A 20,070-nucleotide genomic window follows, 5' to 3' on the forward strand; every position below is an offset into this window, starting at 1 on the left:
ATTGAGGCTTTGATAAGAGCAGTGATGTTTTAGGACAAGTCGCCCCCTTTTCACAGAACCCCAAAGCGGCAGCGTTAGCCCCCAGGCCGTGGGACAAAACGCCCGTTTATCAGGCTTCTAGGGCCAGGCATTCAAAGAGACTAGGCAGGCGCTCAGTCGTCAAAAGAAATGCTCGGTAGTTTTCTTGGGATGGGAAGAATTAGCCCTTAGAGAGTGAAGGTGTTTTTAGGTCCTTTGAAGGCGTTACTAGAGGCTGCAACAGAAGAGTGTCCTGAGTCTATAAACCTGTCTTTCCCCCGTTCAGCCTTGTGTTCAGCTCTCTGAAGGGTGGACTCAGATACTAGGAGTGATCTAACTTTAGGATGGGTTCAGTCCAGTTAATTCTTAGTTAGAAAATAGATTTTCATCCAGATCATAGCAGAGATTGAACAATAGTAGCTGTTACAATTGTAATGCTATTCTCAGCACCTGTTCTTTTGTCATTCACTAGAATAAACTGATAGAGCAGAGCCATGGGGATAGTAGCATGGCAACAAATGTGTATACACCCAGCATCAGGAAAGACAACCATGTGTAGTGTCAGGAGACCTCAGGTTGTTCCTTAGGAGCTGTGTGTCTTGGGCAAGAGTCATTTTGCCTATGTGTCCCTCGGATTTTTTTTTTTTTTCATTTTAAAGCCAGAATAATACTAGCCACCTGTGCCAATTACAGCATCCAGAGACCCACTCATTCTTCTCTTAATGAGTACTTACTGAGCACTTTCGCCTAGGATTATATGTGTAAATATAAAGTGATAGGAAAGTGAAAAAATTTTTTCCAGTCACTTTCTTTTAGCAAAACATTGGCATTAATCTTTTTTAAATACAAAAGGTGCTCCTGAAATGGTTCCCTTTGAAACCTGAGAAATTTCTCATCATAATGTTCTGTAAGCAAAAGGAAATCTTAATATACCTACAAGGTAAGTTGAAACACCATTGTGATTGATCACATAAATGGTTTCTTTGTTTGATCTAGAATTAGTGACAAAACAATAAAAAATTTGACTTTGGGAAAAATAAAATACTGTAATTTCAAGGAGAGATGTCATATTCATTTCCTTGAGTTAAGAAATACGTCTAAAACTTCTAAATTGGACACAATGGGGTTATGCTGGGGAAACACAGACTTTTGTTTTATGACACACTGCCAACTACGTATCAAGTGGTTTCTTCTTCAGTATGTTGAGGGTTTAACCACTGTCAGATGTACATCAGAGACGGATTAAAAGGAGACTTTAAAAGATTTGCCCCGCAATAGTTGATCATTCCAGAGAGAAATGAAAATATTACTTTGTTCAGAGGTATTTTGAACTGAAAGAAAAGTCCACAGGAAACTCTTTATATAGGTAAGACTGAGACTAGAAGTCTAGGAATATGACTGACTCTAGAAGCCAGACAGATCTGAAATAAAAAGGGATTGGACAGTTTTATTATAAAAGAAGCTTTTATTGGGCAGTCCTCACATCAAGTGTCCCTGGTGGCTCACATGGTGAAGAATCCACCTGAAATGCAGGAGACCCGTGTTCGGTTCCTGGTTTGGGAAGATCCCCTGGAGAAGGGAATGGCAACATACTCCAGTATTCCTGCCTGGAGAATTCCATGGACAGAAGAGAATGGTGGTCTACAGTCTATGGAGTCGCAAAGAGTTGGAAAGGCTGAGCGACTGGTGCTGCAGCACATATAAAGCCTTAAGAGAATCTTAGGAGATATAGTTTAGTTTGTTGCTTGTCTTCAGGTTGCTCAGTCGAATTAATAGTGAGAGGGAGCACAGCCTAGGGAAGGAGATTGTTGAGAATACACATCTGTGTAGACAGATGTGAGGGGTTTTGAGGGGGAATGAAAGCTTTCTAGAGAAGGTGGATCAAACGTTTCTTTTAGAACAAAGAAAAGTATGGCTTGGGGTAGAGGAAGAATCCTTTTTCCTTCCTTAGGAATGCCTTAGGAAAAAGCTCAGAACTGCATTATGTTTGGATTGAAAACATTTTCTTGTTTCTGTTTTCTTTGAGTGATTATAAAATAAATTTTTTTCTCCAGTTATTTAATGGATAACATTGTTTTTGTCCAAAATCCAAAAAAAAAGAAAAAAAAAAAGGAAAAGAAAACATGTACCATCGTTGTTAATAACATTATTTTTAAGTTCTATTTTTTCCTCTTCTTTATAGCATGTCTCAGTGGAATCAAGTCCAACAGTTAGAAATAAAATTTTTGGAGCAAGTTGATCAATTCTATGATGACAACTTTCCTATGGAAATTCGGCATCTGTTGGCCCAGTGGATTGAAAATCAGGACTGGTAGGATCAAACGTTATTGTGTTTTCCCTAGAGGACTTACACATGGACTTACTCTATGGTCCACTTTTAACTCAGTAGATACATTCCTTTCAGGTAAAGAACTTTCTCTGAGGCTTTGGAAAGCTTCCTTAAGGGAGAAGAATCATTGTCCTTCCTGGTTTCATCCATTGTAGATTAAAACTTTATGGTTCTAGTGCTTTGTTTTTTATAAGCCAACCCCCAGTGATTTTCTAAGTATTAAAAAGCCAAGAAGTTAGTCTATTGTTTATATCAATTCTCCATCATAGACTCAATAAAATAAACATTTTTTCTTAATATGTTTTACAAACATTTTTGGAAGCTCCATTCACCTTGTACAATTAATTTTTTATTTGCTTTTGTCTTCTTAAAATTTTTCCTGTAATAAAATATGCATAACATAAAATTTACCATTTTAACATTTGTTAGGTGTTCAGCTTAGTGGCCTTAAGCATACTCACATTGTTGCGCATCCATCACCACAATCCATCTCCAGAATGTTTTCATCTTGAAACTGTGTACTCATTACATGATAACCCCTCATTCTTTCCACCCCAGCCCCTGGCAACCACTGTTTTCTGTCTCTTAATTTAAGTAGCCTAGGTACTTCATAAAAGTGTAGTCATAAGTGTAGTATACTACATTTTACGTAGTATATTCTTTCAAGGTTCATTCATACAGCATATATCAGAATTTCTTCCTTTTTAAGATTGAATAATATTTTGTTGTATGCATAGACTACATTTCTATATTCATCCTTCATCTGAGTGATTTCTTCTTTCAGCTATTGTGAATAAAGCTGATTTAAATGTTGATGTACAAATTATCTACTCAAGTCTTTGCTTCAGTTCTTTTGAGTATCTGCCCAGAAGTGGAATTGTATGTAATTTTATCTTTATAATTTGAGGAATCTCCATACTGTTTTCTACACTGGCTGTACAGTTTTCCACTGCCATTGGCAATATACAAGGAGGTTCTAGTTTCACATCCTCACCAAAACTTATCTTGTGTTTTCAATAATAGCCATCCAAATAAGTGTGAAGCGGTATCTCCTGGTTTGATTTGCATTTCCTTAATGATTAGTGATGTTGAATATACTGTCATGTGTATACAATTTAATTTTTAAAACCATTAAATGCTTATCACTGTGGGATATATTTATCACTTTTAAATGATTATGGTAAAAAGTAGGCATTTTTATAAGTTGTTTCCCGCTGTGTAATGACATTTTTGCTTTTTAGGGAGGCAGCATCTAACAATGAAACCATGGCAACGATTCTTCTTCAAAACTTGTTAATACAACTGGATGAACAGTTAGGCCGTGTTTCCAAAGAGAAAAACCTACTTTTAATACACAATCTGAAAAGAATTAGGAAAGTCCTTCAGGTGAGAATGTATTCTACTTTTTCAAAATATTTGTCTTGATAAGTCTTAAATTCAATTTAAAAAAATGTAGTCTTATTGTATTTCTGTATCAGATTTAAAAGGGAAAAAGCTGAGTTCTCTTACGACTTTACATTTTGTGCTCAATTTTATTTCATTACCCAACGTTTGTTTTTTACCAACTTTTGAATCTTAAGATGCCCACAAAGGGGAGAGTATGATTTGTATGTGACTGTTTACTAGTTATGATCAAATTGATGAGAGTCTGGGACAGGGATCTGAAAGATGTTCATTTCACAGCTGTCCCTCCAAACCTTTCTTGTCTTTGTCTTGTATGTAACAAATCAGAGTTGGTATTGTTCTCATTCATAGGTGGAGGCATTATGGTCATATATCTTCTTCCAGATTTGTTTCAAACTCCACCTTCTAAAGCATTCTTTGGTGTCCTGTAGCTTCCCATTCCAAAAGTTCATCCAAGCTTCCCTTTCCAAAAGTTTATTCCAAAAGTTCACCAAGGTGTTCCCATAACAACTGCAACTCATCTGTACTGTAGCATTTAGTGTATTCTACATTAGTGTTACTTCTGTATTTCTTCTCCCTCAAATCGTGGGTTACTTAAGGCAAGAACTTTAACATTCAGTTTTGAATTCCCAGTGACCAGCACAAAGCTGGACATATGGTAGATGTGTAATATTCATTGATTAAACAGGTGAATGAATAAGTGAAACAAGGATCTAAAGAATTAAGAGCAGGCTATTATTGACCTAAATGCAGAGATGCTAATGAAGCAAACTCTGAACATGGACTGCTCTAATATTTACAAAGTGCCTATACAACGTATTAGAGAACATGAAATGTACATGTACCATTTCTTAGTGATACATCTTTAGAACCTCAAACTTACAATGAATGCATTTTTAGAAGACTTTTCCTAGACTATAATAGAAATGTTCTTGATATTACTAACCTCTGTGAGAGGGAAATAGATATTAATTTTTTATTGTTGTTTGGATTGCTGTTTTTTAAGTTGTTAGTGTTTTATTGTTGTTAGGGTTGGATTTTTTTTTTTTTCATTGTCCTTTTACTGTTATCTTTGCCTTTGTAATCACCTACAAATTTGCAAGAGACTTGGGTAGGAAATGAACTAGTTGCCAGCAAAACAGAGTTTTTCAGTGTAAAGCAAACTATCTCTTCCAGGGATAAGACATTTAATCTTGGCTTCATTGTTCTAATCAATGGACCTAAAACAGGGGTTTGGCATACTGGTACCCACAAGTCAAATGTGGCTGTTGCCTGTGCTTTTGAGGTCCATGACTAAGAATGATTTTTGCATTTTTAGGTGTTTAAAAATTAAAAGTAAAATAAATAAGTTTGTGACATGGAAATTATAGGAAATTCAAATTTCTATATCTTAGTGGAGTGTAGCTTACTTAATTAGCTATGTATTGACTCTGGCTGTCTTTGCACTGCACTGGCACAGTTGAGCGGTTGTGGCAAAGACTGTATGGACCCACAGCCTGAATTTAAAATGTGTGCTTGTGTATATGTGTGTGTGTCTGTATTAAACATACTTATCTGGCCCTTTATAGGAAAGTTTACTGACCCTTGGTCTTTGCTAGAGGGACATAGATGGATAAAATGGGTGATTCGTGGTCTTTGGAAATTCTGAGTCTCAAAAATTGACCTTAGGCAAGTCACTTAATTTTTCTAAATTCTTATATCTTTTCATGTAAATGAGGATAATTATTTGAGATTATAAGAAAAACTGGAGCTTTTATTCTGGCAAAAAAAAAAAAAAAAGGCTTTCAATAATGGACCTTGTTATTGACAGAGAAAAACAGCAAGATCTTCTTAGTGTTATTCAAGAGTAAGTGTCCAACCCATCATTTTTCTGAGTGGGGATAAGATTGTGAGGGAGCCCAAGAACCCGCGGTAATTCCCAGTCACATTTCAGCTCAAGCACAAACGTCTCTGCTTATGTCACAGACCTTGCAGCATCTTGTCTCTATTCACCTTTTCAATCAACTGCCCCAAGCTCCTCCACATTCCTGCCCTAGAAACCAGAGGTCTACTCCTTGTTCTTGAGCACAGCAAGCTCACTCGTGAATGACTCTGAGCCTTTGTCCGTGACAATCTGGTGGCCAGGAATGCTCTGCCATCTCTCTTCCTCCAGCCCAGCTCCCAGTCATTCCTAGAGGACCTGTGAAGGCCCCAGGGCAGCAAGGGAACCTTCATCTATACCACTTTTCCTCATTCCCCATGGAGCATGGGCCATAAGATAACCAGCCTCTCATCTGTGGGGGATGTATCCAAGAAGGTCACACGCTCTTTGAAAGTAAAAATCTGAGCTCATTTTGTGACCTTCCTCTTCCCTCCAGTACCCAGTGTGGTACTGGAAACAAACTAGAAACTCCAAAAATAGTTTGGCTGGTTAGGGTATTTTGAATGGACAAAACCACTTGCTCTTCCTTTGTCTTATAAACTATACTTATTGATATTTGTATTAATTCAAAACAATAGAAAATAGTGATAAAGAACATCACCAGTTAAGACAAATGTTTTTGGTAAAGCAAGATCCCCTCTCCCAAAACAAAGGAAAAAAAAGAAAAACCTGCTGCTGAAAGAATATTGACACTATGTTTATTTGGTTTGAACATTTTCATCCTATGGGATTTTAAATGCAATCTATTTTAACTTTCATAGTATAAAAGATCAAACAACATGGTCCCAGGGGAACTAAGCAGGTGTAAAGTAAGTTTATTTTAGCTGTTGTCAGAGCAACTGAGGTCTCCAGTTTCAATATTTTAATCTACTATTTATATCCCACCTACTTCTGATAAAAATTTGGAATGGCTTGTTATAAAATACAAATTAAACAAAACCACCGAACCAAGAGTCAAGGCAATCTCTGAGTTAGAGGCAGTGAACACTGGTGCCCAGGTTACCTTAGTCCTTTTAAGGGGAGCCAGCCTCAGATCAAGATCAGGAGGTGGGACTGTATTGGGTTGAATCCTGGTTCTATGATTTACTAGCTGTGTGGCCCAGGGCAAAATGATCACATTCTCTGGCCTCAGTTTCCTCAGCAGTATGAGTGGAATCACAGTGGTATTGACCCCACGAGGATGTTAGGAGCATTCAAAAATTGTAGAACATGTGGTAAGGACTGTGTTAGGATTTTATAAAGCTAAATATCTGGCCCAGATATTTCAAGAACGCTTCACTCTGTTCTTGGGGCTTATTTTTTAAACTAATAGAATTTCTTTTTTAGAGCAGTTTTAGGTTTAAGGAAAATTGAATAGAAAGTAGAATTCTGTATATGCTCTCTCTCCACCTGCCTCTCCCTACTTTCTCTTATTATCCGGCAATTTTTTGCATTTTGTTTCAGTTGCTGAACCTAGTACATTGTTACCAAAGTCCAAGATTGCATTAGCATTTACTCTCTGTGGTGTACAATTCTGGAGGTTTTGGCAAGTGCATGATGTGTTGGATCCGCTGTTTCAGTTTCGCTGCCCTAAAGATTTCCTCTGCTCCACCAATTTATTCCTCCCTCCCTCCCCATGCCAAAGATCCTAGCAATCACTAATCTTTTTACTCTATAGTTCTACCTTTTTCAGAATGTCATATAGTTGAAGTCATACAGTATGTAGACTTTTCAGATTGACTTTCCTCACTTATTAATATGTTTTCAGTTTCCTCTGTGGCTTTTTGTAGCTTGGTAGCTTTTTAAAAATCGCTGAATGATAATTCCTTTTTATGGAGGTACTACAGTGTGTTTATATGTGTTGGGGAATTATAAACAAAACATATTAATATTTATGTGCAGGTTTTTGTGCATTGAGTTTTTAACATATTTTTAGCACCTTGGAATTTTATTACTGGATCTTTGTTCTTTGATTTTCAGTTGAAAATCTCTTTTGTTTATTCATCTTCCTGTCTGGGTCTTAGTCTGTTCTGGATGTTATAACAAAATACAGTTGATTGAGTAAATTTTATATAAAAGACATTTATTTTTCACAGTTCTGGACAGCAAGCCCAAGATCAAGGTGCTGGCATGTTCACTGTCTGATTCCGCTTTACTGTAACCTCACAGGGAAGCTCTCTAGGTTCTGTCTTAAAAGAATGCTAATCCTATTCAAGAGAGCTCTGCCCTTACGGTCTAATCATTTATCAGAAGCTCTGCCTCCAAATACCATCACTTTAGGGGGTAGAGTTACAGCATATGAATTGGGGAGGCACAAACACTTAGCTTCCAGCAACCTTTTACTGTCTCCTTTCCTCAGATAAAATGACTTTAAGATAATTAAAATGGTGCATATTCATAATTTTTAAAATTGAAGCAATATAAAATATGCAAAGAAAATATGAAATAATACATAATCTACTACTAAGATAAAACCATATTAATATTTGATAAACATCATTCCTAACATCGCTCTCTCTCTCATTCCATATATGTGTATATATATATATATATATATATATATATATATATATGGATGGATAGTAGAGCAGGCTACTTTTGACATTTTATACTCAGTTGCTATCAGTACCTTTGTAGCCGTTTCCCCACCTCCAATTCCTCTCTGCTCTCTCCCCACTCGCAGTAATCACTAATCTAAATTTTGCATTTATCAGTCTCTTTCTTTTTGTTACAGTTTCCATATATTGGCATCTTTAGATGATATATAGGTTTGCAAGTTACCAAATATCACGTAAATAGGATCACATTTTTTATCCTATTCACATAAATAGGATCACATGTTTGTTCTTCATGACTTTTCTTTGTGCAACATAATTCCTGAGATTCACCCATGTTGATGTATATAGCAGTAGTTCATTCATTTTCATTGCTACATAGTATTCCATCGTGTGACTATGTCATAGTTTATTTATTTTACTGTTGATGGGCACTTGGGTTATTTCCGTATTTCCATGGAGAAGGAAATGGCACCCCACTCCAGAACTCTTGCCTGGAGAATCCCATGGAGGGAGGAGCCTGGTAGGCTACAGTCCATGGGGTCGCAAAGAGTCGGACACGACTGAGCGACTTCACTTCGCTTGCTCTTTCAGACACTGCGGTCTGAATATTCTTGTGTGCACCCTTCGGTGCATGCAGTTCTCTGAGACATAGACCTAGGAGTGAAACAATGAATCTTGGGTTATGTATATCTTTAATTGTACTGGCTCATGCCAAAACTGTTTTCTGAAAATAGTTATACAAGTTTATACTCTCCCAGTAGAGTAAGAATTCTGGTATTCTTGTCCATACTTGTAATGGACACATGCGTGCATGTATGCATAGTTGCTAAGTTACGCCCAATGACTCTTTTTGACCCCATGGACTGTAGCTCTCCAGACTCCTCTGTCCATGGGATTTCCCAGGCAAGAATATTGGAGTAGGTTGCCATTTCCTCCTCCAAGCGACATTCCTGACCCAAGCATTGAACCTGCATCTCCTTTGTCTCTTGTGTCTCTTGCATTGGCAGGTGGATTCTTTACCACTGAGCCACCTGGGAAGCCCATTGGTCATATATCATGTACCAATCTGGTTCTATATCCATCTAATTTCTTCAGTTTAGTTTATTCTTTGTCTAACTTCTTTATTCAAATGCTTAATTTCCAGCCTTTTTTTCCTTATACATGAATTTAACACTATACATTTTTGAGTGAGAGAAATGTTCTATATACTTTAATATGGAGTGCTCTTATTCATATTTAATCTAAATGTTTCATTAGTCCAGTTATGACTTCTATTTCTAGCTAGCTAAACTCAAAAATGGTCTCACTAAAAATACATTAAAATGCTAGGTAAAATGTAACAGATTTTAAATGCATAGATAAATTTATCACAAATTAAGGCAAGTTATAGAACCAAAGGGCTTCCCCAGTGGCTCAATGGGAAAGAATCTGCCTGCACTGCAGGAGAAGCAGGTTTGATCCCTGAGTCAGGAAGATCCTCTGGAGGAGGGCACAACAACCCACTCCAGTATTCTTGCCTGGAGAATCCCATGGGCAGAGGAGCCCAGTGGGCTACAATCCATAGGGTCACAAAGAGTAAGACATGACTGAACCAGTTGAGCATACACACATACACATAGAACCAAAAAAAGTTTTAACTATAAAACAGAATTGTGAGTAGGAGCTGAACTGGTGCCTGTCATATATCCTGTCATTTATCCATGTGCATGCATGGCAAGTAACTTCAATCGTGCCTGACTCTTTGTGACACTTTGAACTGTAGCCCGCCAGGCTCCTCTGTCTATGGGACTCTCCAAGCAAGAATTCCTTCAGGGGAATCTTCCGAACCCTACGATCGAATGCGAGTCTCTTATGTCTCCTGCATTGGCAAGCAGGTTCTTTGCTACTAGCACCACTGGGAAGCCCATCATATATCCTTCAGTTCAGTTCAGTTCAGTTCAGTCACTCAGTCATGTCCGACTCTTTGCAACCCCATGAATCACAGCATGCCAGGCCTCCCTGTCCATCACCATCTCCCAGAGTTCACTCAGACTCACGTCCATCGAGTCGGTGATGCCATCCAGCCATCTCATCCTCTGTCGTCCCCTTTTCTTCCTGCCCCCAATCCCTCCCAGCATCAGAGTCTTTTCCAGTGAGTCAACTCTTCGCATGAGGTGGCCAAAGTACTGGAGTTTCAGCTTTAGCTCATTCCTTCCAAAGAACACCCAGGGCTGATCTCCTTCAGAATGGACCGGTTGGATCTCCTTGCAGTCCAAGGGACTCTCAAGAGTCTTCTCCAACACCACAGTTCAAAAGCATCAATTCTTCAGCACTCAGCTTTCTTCACAGTCCAACTCTCGCATCCATATATCCTTAGACTCTGGAAATACAGGCCCCAAACATAGTAAATAAAAAGAGTATAGGACACCAGAGAGAAAGAAAAGATCCTGAAAGTGGCAAGAGAGCCCAAATGTATTAACTACTTAGAAATGAGGAAAACTGAAAGCCAAATTTAAAAGAGTATCAAGTGAGATAGGAGTGTAATATCTTCACAGCACTAAAATACAGTATCCAAAAACTTAGAATTCTATACCCAGCTCAATCATTCTGCAAAATTAAAAGTTTTGTATAATACTATACAAAATCTACAACGGTATGCTCACAGAAGGAATTACTAAAGGAAATCAGACACAGATGGTAAGCACACATGTTAAAATTTCAAAAGTTTCACTGCAAAAAAGTAAAAATAGAGTACATGAAAGGATGAAAATGTGCAATAATATATCAGAAAAAACTATTCACTGTGTGGATCAAACTTAGCAGTTCTAAGACAAACTATAGTTTTTACAAGGATGTATCTAAAACATGAAATAAAAAAGTGATGAGATCAAAGACATGAGCCTGGGCTGCCTTGTATAGAATCTTGTGGGCCCTGGTCAAGATTCTGAGTCTTATTCTGAGTATGATGAGGAGCCATTGAGAGGTTTGGGCAAAGGTGTGACATGAACAGATTTCTGTTTTTCAAAGCTTTCTCTGATCTTTAAATGAACTGTAGTTAGTCAAGAAAGAATCAGGGCAACCTGTTAGAAAATCCCATTGATTTTTGAAAGCAGTATACTGAGTCAATCTTTTTCTATTATTGGGGTTTATCAACTCTTAAACTTCTAGAAGTTTTTGCTTTGTGCATTTGTTACTATGTTGTGAGGAGCATAAGTACAAAATAATATTGGTGAATTCAACTTAAAAAAATTTATATAAAATATTCTCTTTGACTCATTTATTATATTTGCATTTTGAAATTTTATTGTGTGGCTTTCTTTTTGTTACTGTTTGCTAACAGGTAAATGACTCTATCTTTCCATTTTCATACTTTGTCACTTTGTACTGAATATTTTATAAATATCACATAGCCAATCTTATTATCTGGTCAACAAATATTAGACAAGTTCTTATTATATTATCAGTTACATCTTAAGCACTAGGAATACAATTGGAGGAAGTCATGAAGTTTACAGTATAAAAAATACACACCTCCTATGTTTTGTTTTTAACTTATAGGAGCCTCAATGGCTGTCCATCACAAATTAGTATCTGGAAGTAAGGCGAAACAGACAATAGCAAACTTGTCTGATTAAAACAAACAAACAAACAAACAAAAACCTCCATTAGAAGGCTGAGTTCAGGGTTTTGGTGATTAACTCTGTGGTTAGTAGTTCCATCACCTACAGAACATTTTTTACCCACCAGGGTAATGAGTCTGTTAGTGAGAGTTTTAGACTCTATGTGTGAGGGAGCACGAGCAAGTGCAAACCACACCTGACATGTTCTATTCTCTGCACTCTTGTGGCCTCTTTGTCAGAGGTGTTTGGATTTGCCTGAACAAAAATGCATGTTTGGGTTTAGAGGTCCTCTAAAGTTGGGTAAACCGTGGTTCCTTCTGGTCCAGTCTGTAAAAATCCTACTGTTGGTTCTGAGTATCGAGCAAAGTGAGATTTTTAACATGACAAGGTGGAAGATTAGAAGCACATTTTTGTAATATGATGGAGAAAAAAGTTTGTTTTTTTTTAAACTATTGAGTGGCTCTGAATCTACCAGATGGTCTCCTCTAACTCGTGCTGCTTTCTTAGTTCACTCCTCTTCCTTCCCCTCTGTACACGGTATACAAGACAGGCGACAAGGTGACCTCAGCCTCCAATCTGAACAAAGCCCGGTGTAGCCAGTAGGCGTCAACTCAGTTCAGTTCAGTTCAGTCGCTCAGTCATGTCCGACTCTTTGCGACCCCATGAATCGCAGCACGCCAGGCCTCCCTGTCCATCACCATCTCCCGGAGTTCACTCAGACTCACGTTCATTGAGTCCGTGATGCCATCCAGCCATCTCATTCTCTGTCGTCCCCTTCTCCTCCTGCCCCCAATCCTTCCCAGCATCAGAGTCTTTTCCAATGAGTCAACTCTTCACATGAGGTGGCCAAAGTACTGGAGTTTCAGCTTTAGCATCATTCCTTCCAAAGAACACCCAGGGCTGATCTCCTTCCGAATGAACTGGTTGGATCTCCTTGCAGTCCAAGGGACTCTCAAGAGTCTTCTCCAACACCACAGTTCAAAAACATCAGTTCTTCAGTGCTCAGCCTTCTTCACAGTCCAACTCTCACATCCATATATGACCACTGGAAAAACCATAGCCTTGACTAGACGGACCTTAGTCGGCAAAGTAATGTCTCTGCTTTTGAATATACTATCTAGGTTGGTCATAACTTTCCTTCCAAGAAGTAAGTGTCTTTGAATTTCATGGCTGCAGTCACCATCTGCAGTGATTTTGGAGCCCCCCCCAAATAAAGTCTGACACTGTTTCCACTGTTTCCCCATCTATTTCCCATGAAGTAATGGGACCAGATGCCGTGATCTTCGTTTTCTGAATGTTGAGCGTTTTTTTTTTTTCTTTTCTTTCTTTCTTTTTTTTTTTTTGAATGTTGAGCTTTAAGCCAACTTTTTTGCTTTCCTCTTTCACTTTCATCAAGAGGCTTTTTAGTCCTCTTCACTTTCTGCCATAAGGGTGGTTTCATCTGCATATCTGAGGTTATTGATATTTCTCCCGGCAATCTTGATTCCAGCTTGTGTTTCTTCCAGTCCAGCTTTTCTCATGATGTACTCCGCATAGAAGTTAAATAAGCAGGGTGACAATATACAGCCTTGACGTACTCCTTTTCCTATTTGGAACCAGTCTGTTGTTCCATGTCCAGTTCTAACTGTTGCTTCCTGACCTGCATACAGATTTCTCAAGTCTGAAGGAGCCAAATGAAAGCTTCAGTCCTTCAGGTTATTTTCTACATATGGGCAGCAGCCAATTTGCCATTTTCATGCCACAATTATTTTCCCAAATCCTCAGGACACATCCCTATTTTCCTTTTGAGATAATTACCTGATGCCAGTATCACAATGCTCACATTTCAAAGGCTAAGAGACCTGCAAGTCATGCCATCTAAGATGAAATGTAGTTCAGTGTCAGAATTTTGTTTGCTGCATAATCTGGGACAGCCAACAAAAGGTGGATAGTGTACATCACAATGCTCACGCACATCACACTAAACTGGAAATCCCAGGGGATCAACTCAAGATCCCACCCACCTGAGACTTCATTCATGGATCATTTTTTGCATATTCCTCCAAGCCTTTATCTTATCAAGGCCTGCCAGGATTGCTTTCCCTCCTTATTAAGTCTTCTCTCACAGTGTATCAAGTGTCTGTAATGATTTGTTCTTTCCTTCTTATGAAATAATTGTTTGTTTATAGTCCATATGTATTTAAATTCCAAATGATGATTTGGATTTCTTACAGTCACAACAGAGTTGGGAACATTTGAGCTGGTTCTTAGAGGATGATTCAGAACTCTGACAAGAAGAAGGGAGGGAAGGGAATCACGTACAGAGGAAAAGCAGGAGCAGGAACACGACAGGGGAATGAATCCCCATCCCTCAAACAAGCTTGGCACTTCAACCATTAAAAGGGGGTTGTATGAGGACCTTGTATGAGGTCCGTCTAGTCAAGCTATGGTTTTTCCAGTGGTCATGTATGGATGTGAGTTGAACTATAAAGAAAGCTGAGTGCCGAAGAATTGATGCTTTTGAACTGTTGTGTTGGAGAAGACTCTTGAGAGTCCTTTGGACTGCAAGGAGAGCCAACAAGTCCATCTCAAACGAAAACAGCCCTGAATATTCACTGAATGGACTGATGCTGAAGCTGAATCTCCAATACTTTGGCCACTTGATGCGAAGAACTGACTCATTTGAAAAGACCCTGGTGCTGGGAAAGCTTGAAGGCAGGAGGAGAAGGGGACAACAGAGGATGAGGTGGTTGGATGGTATCACCAACTCAATGGACATGAGTTTGAGTAAACTCCAGGAGCTGGCAATGGACAGGGAGGCCTGGCATGCTGCAGTCCATGGAGTCACAAAGAGTCAGACACGACTGAGTAACTGAACTGAACTGATGAGGACCTTGAATGCCATGCTAAGCAACCTAGACAGCATATTAAAAAGCAGAGACATTACTCTGTCAACAAATGCCCATCTAGTTAAGGCAATGGTTTTCCCAGTGGTCATGTATAGATGGGAGAAGGCAATGGCAACCCACTCCAGTACTCTTGCCTGAAGAATCCCAGGAACGGCAGAGCCTGGTCGGCTGCCATCTACGTGGTCGCACAGAGTCAGACACGACTGAAGCAACTTAGCAGCAGCAGCATGTATGGATGTGAGAGTTGGACTATAAAGAAAGCTGAGTGCCAAAGAATTGATGCTTTTGAACTGTGGTGTTGGAGAAGACTCTAGAGAGTCCCTTGGACTGCAAGGAGATCCAACCAGTCCATCCTAAACGAGATCAGTCCTGGGTGTTCACTGGAAGGACTGATGTTGAAGCTGAAACTCCAATACTTTGGCCACCTGTTGCGAAGAGCTGACTCATTTGAAAAGACCCTGATGCTGGGAAAGATTGAGGGCAGGAGGAGAAGGGGATGACAGAGAATGAGATGGTTGGATGGCATCGCCGACTCAATGGACATGAGTTTGGGGTAGGCTCTGGGATTTGGTGGTGGACAGGGAGGCCTGGTGTGCTGCTGTTCATGGGATTATAAAGAGTTGGACATGACTGACCGACTGAACTGAACTGAAGAAGTTTGGGCTTTGGCAATGGGGAGCCATCAAAGGTTTTTAAGCCAAGTGGGACATGAATGTAGGTTTTTTTGAAAACATATATAGAGCAATCTTTCTCTCTAGAAAGACCCATCCCTTATCTGCTGTAGGCAAAATAATTTTGGAGAATTATCCTAAGACTTAAAGCTTTCTCTTTCCTCATTCCAGCCCCTATTCTCCCTCTTCTCAAATCATCTAAATTTAGTGATTGGATAAGTTTTATTTCCCCTAATACAAAGCCTAGCTATAGTGTTCCCAAGGGAAAGAAAATTTTAAAAAAATCATTCTTTTTTTTTTTTAATGATTTTTTGATGTAGGCCAACTTTTAAAATCTTTATTGAATTTGTTACAATATTGTTTCTGGGTTTTTTAAAGATGTTTCTCGGCTTTTTCGCTCCCGAGGCATGTGGAAGCTTAGCTCCCTATCCAAGAACCAAACTCGCACCCACGTGCAATGAAAGGTGAAGTTCCAACCACTGGACTGCCAGAGAAGTCCCAAAACTAAACATGAAGCTAATGAAATGTATCCAAGAGCTATCATGAAAAGTCCAGACATAGGGATGAGGCCTGAGTCTGTCAGCCTGACAGACTGTAACAGAAACTTTTAGAGGAGCTGCCAAAGCCCAGAGAGAGAAGTCACCCCCAAGAATATAATGAAATAGATTTCTATAGCCCCTAGTATGATGACTAATCTCACCATTGAGAACGTGGGTGGAGAGACACAGATGCCAGTTGGGGCAGAGGATATGAAAATGTTAAGTGTCATAAGCTGATGTTTACTATCCATGGGTTCCATTTGCTGGTGGCATCATGGTGACTGAAGAAAAAGCTGAGCAGATGTTCATCTTAAAAGTGGAATAATTGTATCATTCTGCCAGCAGTTTTCTTTTTTTTAATTAGTTTCTTTTTTCAGTTGTCCCCATCTCATGGAGATGCAGACTTATAGGAAACCTTAGTTAAACTTTTCTGAATCCACTGTGACCTGGAAACTTTCTAAAGAGATACTTAGTCAAAACCAAGATAATTTATAAGACTTGTTTGTTACCTTAGTGTTTGCTGCTTTAAATATTTCTGTACAAGTTTAGTAAAAGCATAAAAATTGGAGCAAAAATAAACAATCCACTTGTAAACAAGTTAGTCAGTATAATCCAAGGTTGTAAGAAACCATTTTATGTTAGCTTTAAAACTGTGATCTGAGTGAATAATGGTCAAGTTGCTATCTAAACTTAGTATATAATTAGATTTAGTTCATAGTACCTGTGTGTTAAGCTAATTCAGTCGTGTCTGACTCTGTGATCCTGTGGACTGTAGCCCACCAGGCTCCTCTGTCCATGCAGTTTCTCTAGGCAAGAATACTGAAGTAGGTTACCATTTCCTGCTCCAGGGATAGAACCTGTCTCTCTTATGTCTCCTGTATTGGCAGGTAGGTTCTTTATCACTAGCAACAGCTGGGAAGTTCTTAGTTCATAGGCATTGAATGATTGCCTATGAATTGATCCAAATAACTTTAAAGGTATCAATTGTAATTTGTCAATGAAAAGTTCATTGTTTGGGGAAGAAGCTATTTTCTCACCAAGCCACCAGTTCCCCTCTGGGCTTATCTTACTGATTTCTCCAGAAATGACCTGGGAGACAGAAGATTGGCTCAGTTGACACTTATCTCTCACACCACTTTCTTTAAAAAAAAAATCAGGGTATAGAAAGGCAATGCCAAAGAATGCTCAAACTACTGCACAATTGCACTCACCTCACACGCTAGTAAAGTAATGCTCAAAATTCTCCAAGCCAGGATTCAGCAATACGTGAACCGTGAACTTCCAGATATTCAAGCTGGTTTTAGAAAAGGCAGAGGAACCAGAGATCAAATTGCCAACATCCGCTGGATCATCAAAAAAGCAAGAGAATTCCAGAAAAACATAAATTTCTGCTTTATAGACTATGCCAAAGCCTTTGTGTGAATCACAATAAACTGGAAAATTCTGAAAGAGATGGGAATACCAGACCACCTGACCTGCCTCTTGAGAAACCTATATGCAGGTCAGGAAGCAACAGTTAGAACTGGGCATGGAACAGAGTGGTTCTAAATAGGAAAAGGAGTATGTCAAGGCTGTATATTGCACCCTACTTATTTAACTTATATGCAGAGTACATCATGAGAAACGCTGGGCTGGAAGAAGCACAAGCTGGAATCAAGATTGCCGGGAGAAATATCAATAACTTCAGATATGCAGATGACACCACCCTTAAGGCAGAAAGTGAAGAGGAACTAAAAAGCCTCTTGATGAAAGTGAAAGAGGAAAGTGAAAAAGTTGGCTTAAAGCTCAACATTCAGAAAACGAAGATCATGGCATCTGGTCCCATCACTTCATGGGAAATAGATAGGGAAACGGTGGAAACAGTAATCCTGTGATTGGCTGCCTTGGTCAAGAACATAATGACATCACCTTCTGTGTGTTGAGTACACAGTGAGGTGCTAACATGGTACAGGCAGCCAAGAACTATGCTCACCAGAAAAATGAAGACCCTCCTGTGTGCCTGGGGAGTCAAGACCCTGCCTGTTTTCTGTCCTTTAATCTGTCATCTCTGTCTCAGTTGCAAGATGTGGAAATGAGAAAATAAACAGCGTCATATCAAACTAAAATAAAAACCAGCCAACTGCCTTTTCTACTTACCAGGTGTTCATAACTTACCTCATTTCTGTCAAGATTTCTTTGGGAAAAATTAATATCTCTTTGGTTCTCTGTAGTTCAGTATACCATCAACTCAGTATTTCTCCTCCTCTAGACTCTTCAGTATCCTTCTCTCAACAATAAATAGTCTTCCCAGAGAAAGAGGTAGAGATGATAGACAGACAGAGGCTTCATGGCAACAGTGTGGAGCGTAGAGTGGCAGAGGTGACCACTTAGGTATGGAGACCTGTCCGGACATTACTGCCGTAGTTCAAGGGATGTTGAGCTGGGCAATGACAAGGGTGAAAAAAATGTGCTGGGGTTGTGAGATATTTTGGTAAAAGAATGTATCACTTAATGAGTGGGTAGATATGAAATGTGTGAGATGGCAGAGCAAGAAATCAGAGATGACTGAGAGTTTTAGTCTGGGTTACTGTATGATGTTGATGCATAATGATTACATTTGGGGCAGGAAGTGGGATAACAAGGTAAGTTTGGTAAATTCTGGTGGAGTGCAGCAGAAAGTTAATGGAAAGTGACCAGAACTAATGTGTCTGCATACTTACCTGTTTTCTCCACAAAGCTGTGATCTCCTTAGTATGTTCATCTCTGCATTCCCAAAATTTAACACAAGCTCAGCACATAGTAGGGGCTCAGTGTCTCATTTAATAAACAGTGTAGTTGGTGTTGAAAATGTGAATCTCTCCTTGCTACAATCGTATCCTAAATAAATGGAGCAAATGTCATGTCATCATTGCGATTGCAGTTTAGCATCCTTAAACTCAACTTTGATAATAAAACTTTCTTGCTGAAATCGCCAGTTTCTAAAGATGAAGGGGATTGGGTTTGGGAAGATGTGTTTTTTCAGAGTGTGTCGTACATGTGAAAGAATTTGGACTAGATGGGACCAGAAGCAGAAAAAGCTGAGAAACTTTTGAGGAAAGGATACAAAACCACAGTCTAGAGTTTTTATTCGTATATATATATTTAATATGCACAGTATGATGATTTGATATACATGTACATAATGAAAAGATTACTGCAGTCAAGCTAACTAGTATTATCTCAGGTATCACTTTCGTGTGTGTGACAAGAACACCAGAAATCTACTCTCTTAGTGTATTTCCATTATTTGATACACTATTAACTACAGTCAATCTTGCTGTACATAATTGCAACTTCTCCACTCTTCCAGTACCCCCAAACTTCTGGCAGTCACCTAAAACATCCATATGGTTAAATCTTTCATTTCTCCTGGCAATGTTTTTCACCGTTCTTCTGTAGGTCTTTCCTATCTTATGGATGTACCTTACTTTACCCCGGAGAAGGCAATGGCACCCCACTCTAGCACTCTTGCCTGGAAAATCCCATGGACGGAGGAGCCTGGAAGGCTGCAGTCCATGGGGTCGCTGAGGGTTGGACACAACTGAGCGACTTCACTTCCACTTTTCACTTTCATGCATTGGAGAAGGAAATGGCAACCCACTCCAGTGTTCTTGCCTGGAGAATCCCAGGGACAGGGGAGCCTGGTGCGCTGCCATCTGTGGGGTTACACAGAATCGGACACGACTGAAGTGACTTAGCAGTACTTTACCCGGTCTTCTAGAACTGGGCATCTAGTTTGCAGTTTTCACTCCATTATATCTTTACAAGTATAATGAAATTTAAAACCTCATGTCTTTTTTTTGCTTGTCATTTTAAGTGCTATAATTATCATCTTAAAGTGCCATGTTGCTATCAAACACTATTCATTCTCCCCCTCCTATATTCTCATCTATAAGCGAGAAGCCAAAGGGCAAAAACACATTACCAACGGTGTCCCACCCTTTGGTTTTTAAAACCACAGCTGAACCACTTCAATCTATTTCCTGTTATTTAAAATCTCTAGGGAAGGCTACTGCATGAACAGACTTTGTAGCTTTCCAGTACCAACATGGTTATCAGAAAATGCCTTCTTTTGTCATTTTGCTATAAATTAAACTCATTTTCCCATTGTTCATTTGTCAGTGAATGAAAGAACTTATCACTGAA

The 20,070-nt window shown here is 39.1% G+C and overlaps 1 protein-coding gene across 1 annotated transcript in view; it reads left to right on the forward strand.

Annotated features, from left to right (window-relative positions):
- The window catches only part of STAT4 (signal transducer and activator of transcription 4), a 104,749-nt gene that overhangs the window by 465 nt on the left and 84,214 nt on the right, over nt 1–20,070 (forward strand). The window contains exons 2-3 of the mRNA XM_005676278.3: nt 2,201–2,329; nt 3,589–3,733. Coding sequence (XP_005676335.1) covers nt 2,202–2,329; nt 3,589–3,733 — 273 coding nt within the window. The 5' untranslated portion in view covers nt 2,201. The remainder of the gene's footprint in view (nt 1–2,200; nt 2,330–3,588; nt 3,734–20,070) is intronic.

The sequence above is a fragment of the Capra hircus genome, chromosome 2, assembly GCF_001704415.2.
Source record: "Capra hircus breed San Clemente chromosome 2, ASM170441v1, whole genome shotgun sequence".
Lineage (NCBI taxonomy): Eukaryota > Metazoa > Chordata > Mammalia > Artiodactyla > Bovidae > Capra > Capra hircus.